We start from the raw sequence: 6,089 nt of genomic DNA, 5'->3' as shown, positions 1-6,089 counted from the left end.
TTCTGCTGCCCTTAAGGTTCCTAAGAGCACAGTGGCCTCCATAATCCTTAAATGGAAGACGTTTGGGATGACCAGAACCCTTCCTAGTGCTGGCCGTCCGGCCAAACTGAGCTATCTGGGGAGAAGAGCCTTGGTGAGAGAGGTATGTCTCTAAAAATGGCTGTCCACCAACGTTTACTATCCAACCTGACAGAACTGGAGAGGCTCTGCAAGGAGGAATGGCAGAGGATCCTCAAATCCAGGTGTGAAAAACTTGTTGCCTCTTTCCCAAAAAGACTCATGGCTGTATTCGATCAAAAGGGTGCTTCTACTAAATACTGAGCAAAGGGTCTGAATACTTAGGACCATGTGATATTTCAGTTTTTCTTTTTTAATAAATCTGCAAAAATGTCAACAATTCTGTGTTTTTCTGTCAATATGGGGTGCTGTGTGTACATTAATGAGGAAAAAAAATTAACTTAAATGATTTTAGCAAATGGCTGCAATATAACAAAGAGTGAAAAATTTAAGGGGGTCTGAATACTTTCCGTACCCACTGTATGTGACCCTGGAGCACAAAACCAGTCTTAAGTCACGGGTATATTTGTAGCAAATTATAGATTTTTCTTTTATGCCAAAAATCATTAGGATGTTAAGTAAAGATCATGTTCCATGAAGATATTTTGTAAATTCCCTACAGTAAATATATCAAAACTTAATTTTTGATTAGTAATATACATTGCTAAGAACTTCATTTGGACAACTTTAAAGGCGATTTTCCTCAATATTTAGTTTTTTTGCACCCTCAGATTCCAGATTTTCAAATAGTTGTATCTCAGCCAAATATTGTCCTATCCTAAAAACCATACATCAATGGAAAGCTTATTTATTCAGGAAAAAAAATAGAAAAATGGACCCTTATGACTGGTTTTGTGGTCCAGGGTCACATATATTTCTCCCATTCACATTAATACAAGTGAACCGTTTTATATATAGAGTCTTTGACCCTAGTTTGAAAAATCCTAAAAACCATACATCAATGGAAAGCTTATTTATTCAGGAAAAAAAATAGAAAAATGGACCCTTATGACTGGTTTTGTGGTCCAGGGTCACATATATTTCTCCCATTCACATTAATACAAGTGAACCGTTTTATATATAGAGTCTTTGACCCTAGTTTGAAAACCTTGTTCTAAGAACCTGGAGGAAGAGGCAATCCCAGAATGCATTGCACCATATATTTCATTCAATAAACACTTAAGAGTATACTAAAGGTGCAGTCACATTTACTTTTGCTTGGTGAAAATTTCCAGTAGGAAACCGCGCAATTGGGAGTTTCACACGTCGAAAAAGTTGCACATGCAGATTCCACTTCCTTGGTTTGCAAGTGAATTCTGTGAGAGTTGTGTATTATACATAGCTATGCTATTGACTATAGACAGTGGACTGTTTTTTGGTGCTGATGTGACGGCACTTTAACACAGATCTCTACTGGAATCAATTCCATCTCTTTTACGCTTTACATGAGGAGCTGTTTTTGTATGACATGAAGTTGAGGTTTCATTTCCCTTACGTTCAGACTGCAGGGGGGAAAAATGTGCTTTCATGTGACCCATATCTGTTTTTTCCCCCCTTATAACAGCGGGAACGGCACAATTTGGGCCACTGATTTGGGTCACTTTCATGTGTGGTACTAAATCAGATGCATGATTGATGTTTTGCAATTCATGCAACTTTTACGTCACTCTAGATGGACATTTGTCACTATTCTGATGGGAGCCACTCCAAAGTTTTCACATACCAGTAGTTAATTGGTCACTCAGTTAATATGGAAGATGGGCGTGATGGTAGTCAGCGGAGAAACAGTGAGGTATAAGTATTACGGCAACAGCTCTGTACAAGCATAACTTGAGGGATTGTATTGTAAATACTCTATATAGCCAAAAGTATTGGGACACCCCCTTCTAATGAACAGGTTTGACTACGTTAGTAATTTCCAGGAGTACAAATCTTAATGTGTAAGCATATAATGATATTCTAGGCCAGGGAATTGTGTGCTTCTAATTTTATAGAAACAGTTTGGAATAGTGTATTTAAATATTATCTCCTCATCCTGGTCTTTGTCCTCCTTATTGCCTGTGCACACATTTTCTGGTTCCCATGGCACTACAAATGAATGTGTAAACACTAATTTCAGTGGCTTTCCGTATGACAGCGTGTTGCATGCTTTCTTTTGCGCAAACAAGTCAGTTCAGGACCATGTCCAAATCTGAAATCAGCCACATTTCAAAGCATAATGTGAAGAGCCAAACATAAATGTAAGATTGACCACCTCAGTGGTTCTGGGTGTCCTGTGATCTCCTGAAAATCAGTCAGGTGAAGTGTAAACTTTGCATAGTGATATTTATACATCTATCAGCAGATGGTCCAGACCACTGCTCCAGCGAGGACAAACACGTTGCCAGCTCACACCCAGAGGACGCCCCGGCACAGATGAGGGAAAAAGCGTTAAAAATTAATGAATGACCTCAAGGACAGTGTGTTATAATCCTCCACGCTGCTCGTTTCTGAAGTCGGCCTGTTGTTTTGTTAGCGTGATAGTGCCATTTAGACGCGTTGTTTGTGAAGCAGGGTCGCGGGTGTTCTCTACAAAAGGCTTTTAACGATGTCTCTACTCGATACAAGGAGGAGGGAGATGAAAAGCAGGCTGTGACTTGGAGTTTGGCCCCTCAATTAGCACCCAGCGGCAGCTCTCATGGTATAAATAGTCTTTAGGCTTTGAAGCCCCTTCTGACGCCTCATCTGATATCAATGCTTCCAAATGGTCTCGCATTGTGCCAGGCTCACGGATAATAGCAACAAGAAAGCACCCCTCGCTCTCCGCAAACCACCTTTCAGCTCTGGGTTGTAAATAACAGGCACTAATGTCACCTACATGTCAGAGGTGATGAAAACAACTGAACACGGCTGTAATCTTCAGCTCTCCATTAACTCCGGTTCTCTTTGCTGTTTTGAAATAAAGATGATCTGGAGATGGAGTGCAGTGGTTCAAATATGGGAAAAGGAAAGCGTGGAAACCAAGCTGTTTTGTTTGACATCTGTATATCAGCACCTTTTCAGTATGGGAATCTTTTGGTGTCCCAGGATTCAGATTGATTTCAGTTCAGCAAGTCATGATCTGATTCCATTCAATTAATTTAAGTTTTTTTGCAACATCATAGGAGTTAACATTACTAAATTAAATGTAAAGATTTTATATAAAATATTTTAGTTCGGGTTGGTTGTTGCAAAACGTTGGTTGTTTTCTTTAAGATGTTAAACAATCGTCCAGTCGTTTTCACATCCAAGAGTTTAGCCAATCAAAAGAGAGGTAATTTACATATAAAAGTCTTAAAGGTACACTACCGTTCAAAAGTTTGGGTTCTGTGGGATTTTTAAAAGGCTTTTGAAAGGTGTGTCTTTTGCTCATCAAGGCTGCTTTTATTTGATCAAATAAAAGTAAAAAATTTAAAATATTATTGCAGCTTGAAATAGACATTTTCTGTTTGAATATATTTTAAAATGTAATTTATTCCTATGATGTCAAAGCTGAATTTTCAGCTTCATTACTCCAGTCTTCAGTGTCACATGATCCTTCAGAAATCATGTTAATATGCTGATTTGATGCTCAAGTTAACATTTCTTATTATTATCAAAGTTGAAAACAAGTGAATATTTTTTTAGAAATTATAATGCAAAACATTTTTTCAGGATCATTTGATGCATAGAATATTCAAAATAACAGCGTTTATTTGAAATACAAATCTTTTTTTATTTTTATAGATCAAAAGTGATAGTAAAGACATATATAATACATACTTGCTGAATAAAAGTATAAAAAAAAAAAAATCTTACTGACTCTAAATTTAAACGGTAGTGTATTTCAGGTGAGCGGCAGTTGCTGCTTAATGTTTTTATGGAAACCGTGAGACATTTTTTCCAATATGCTTTTTTTTTTAAATAAAATATTTTGCAACTGTAATGTCTTTACTGTCACTTGATCTAATTAAAGGATCCTTGCTGGATAAAAGTATTGATTTCTAAAAACGAAAATCATACTGACCCAAAACTGTAGTGTGTAGAAGTAGCCTGAAGATAGAAAATGGTTGTTTTAAAATACTTTACACCTGTTTTTGGTGCAAGAAGCATTGGCTAACATAATTGAACTTGATGGAAGAATGAAATAATGGAATAAAAATGTGCTCTCGTCTGTTGTTCTAAAGGTTAAAGCTGTGAAGATGGGTCATATCCTGGTAATAGATGAAGCTGATAAAGCTCCCACAAATGTCACCTGTATCCTGAAGACATTGGTGGAGAGTGGAGAGATGATCCTGGCAGATGGAAGAAGAATAGTGTCAGGTGAAATGGACAGAGAAGATCAAACACACTCCATGTCACAAACCCGTCACTGACAGTCTTTAAAACAGGAATCGTTCTTTGTTTTCCACAGATCCACTGGAAGCAGCCGGAAGGCCTAATGCCATTCCCATGCATCCAGACTTTCGTATGATTGTTTTAGCAAACCGACCTGGCTTTCCGTTTTTGGGAAATGACTTCTTTGGAGCACTTGGTAAGACTTGTATATTATACAGTATAGCATTAAAAATATTTGACCACAGCATGCCATGATTGACCAATCAGAGTCAATGAGGATATCACAAAACACTGTAACACAGTTACAATAATTATGTAATGCTGTTTGAAATCATTTTGATGATTTGACGATTTGCTCTTCCAGGGGACATATTTAGCTGCCATGCAGTGGACAACCCCAAACCTCAGGCTGAGTTTGCCATGCTGAAGCAATATGGGCCTGACGTTCCTGATGCAATCCTCCAGAAACTGGTGGCTGCATTCGGAGAGCTCCGGGCCATGGCTGACCAGGGAACAATCACCTACCCCTACTCTACACGAGAAGTGGTCAACATCGTAAAACACCTGCAGGTAAATCAGCTGGTAGACTTAAAGGGATCGTTCACCCAAAAATGAAAATTCTGTCATTAATTACTCACTCTCATGTCGTTCCAAACTCGTAAAACCTTTGTTCATCTTCGGAACTCAAATTAAGATATTTTTGATGAAATCTGAGAGCTTTCTGTCCCTCCATAGACAGAACACACATCGAAGACTAACACGGAAGAGAAGAAATCATTGAATAACTATTGCTATTTAAAATAAAATAAAAAAAATTAAGGTTGAATCACTGATGTCACATGGACTATTTTAACGATGTCCTTACTACATTTCTGGGCCTTGAATGTGGTAGTTGCATTGCTGTCTGTCAGAAAGCTCTCAGATTTAATAAAAAATGTGTGTTCAGAAGATGAACAAAGGTCTTACGCATTTGAAACGACATGAGGGTGAGTAATTAATGACAGAATTTTCATTTTTGGGTGAACTATCCCTTTAACCTCAGATGGCACACATATAGTCCATTCACAGACCGTCTGATGCATATAGCAGCAAAAATGTATGCAGTACATGGATAATTGTGCGTGCGTCTATTAATCATTTAGAGTCTAATATCATCCCATAAGTAAGGGTTTGCAATATGTATCGACAATCTTCCCAATGGATATTTTAGATCTTGGCATAACTAGAAAATGTATATTCAGTATAAGAATGCCTGTGGCATTTTAAGATTGTATTATTTTTTACATGAATTTTCTAGGTGTGGAAATCACACTTTTAAAATCAGGCTGCCTCATCTTCCATGGGAACCCTGGTTGAAAACTGCAGATCACATAAAATGACCTCCTACCCACAAAAAGAAGCTTCAACAAAGAAAACAAACCTTCCAGAAAGACTCATCATTAAACCAAAAACATGTTTAATAGGTGGTAAAACAAGCTAGTTGTGAAACAGGCAGCTTTCCTGAAAGACTCAAGAACATCTTCAACAAAAAGTGACCTTGCAGCCACCTGCGAGCAGAAAATCCATAGGATTTCATTTGGCCAGGCTGACTTGTGCAATGCAGCTCACTGACTGTGATCTCCAGTGAGCGAGGGGCAGTTACATGTGTTAATTAAAATGCATCTCTGCTTAAACCAGTGGTTTTGTAAAGACTTAAA

At 37.9% G+C, this 6,089-nt stretch overlaps 1 protein-coding gene across 1 annotated transcript in view; it reads left to right on the top strand.

Annotated features, from left to right (window-relative positions):
* The window catches only part of vwa8 (von Willebrand factor A domain containing 8), a 130,543-nt gene that overhangs the window by 60,139 nt on the left and 64,315 nt on the right, over positions 1 to 6,089 (top strand). Inside the window, exons 21-23 of the mRNA XM_016231092.1 lie at positions 4,242 to 4,377; positions 4,469 to 4,588; positions 4,757 to 4,962. Coding sequence (XP_016086578.1) covers positions 4,242 to 4,377; positions 4,469 to 4,588; positions 4,757 to 4,962 — 462 coding nt within the window. The remainder of the gene's footprint in view (positions 1 to 4,241; positions 4,378 to 4,468; positions 4,589 to 4,756; positions 4,963 to 6,089) is intronic.

Source organism: Sinocyclocheilus grahami, unplaced genomic scaffold (assembly GCF_001515645.1).
Source record: "Sinocyclocheilus grahami isolate Dianchi unplaced genomic scaffold, SAMN03320097.WGS_v1.1 scaffold383.1, whole genome shotgun sequence".
NCBI lineage: Eukaryota > Metazoa > Chordata > Actinopteri > Cypriniformes > Cyprinidae > Sinocyclocheilus > Sinocyclocheilus grahami.
Note: the sequence above shows the minus strand (reverse complement) of the source record. Positions and strands in the feature narration are given on the sequence as shown.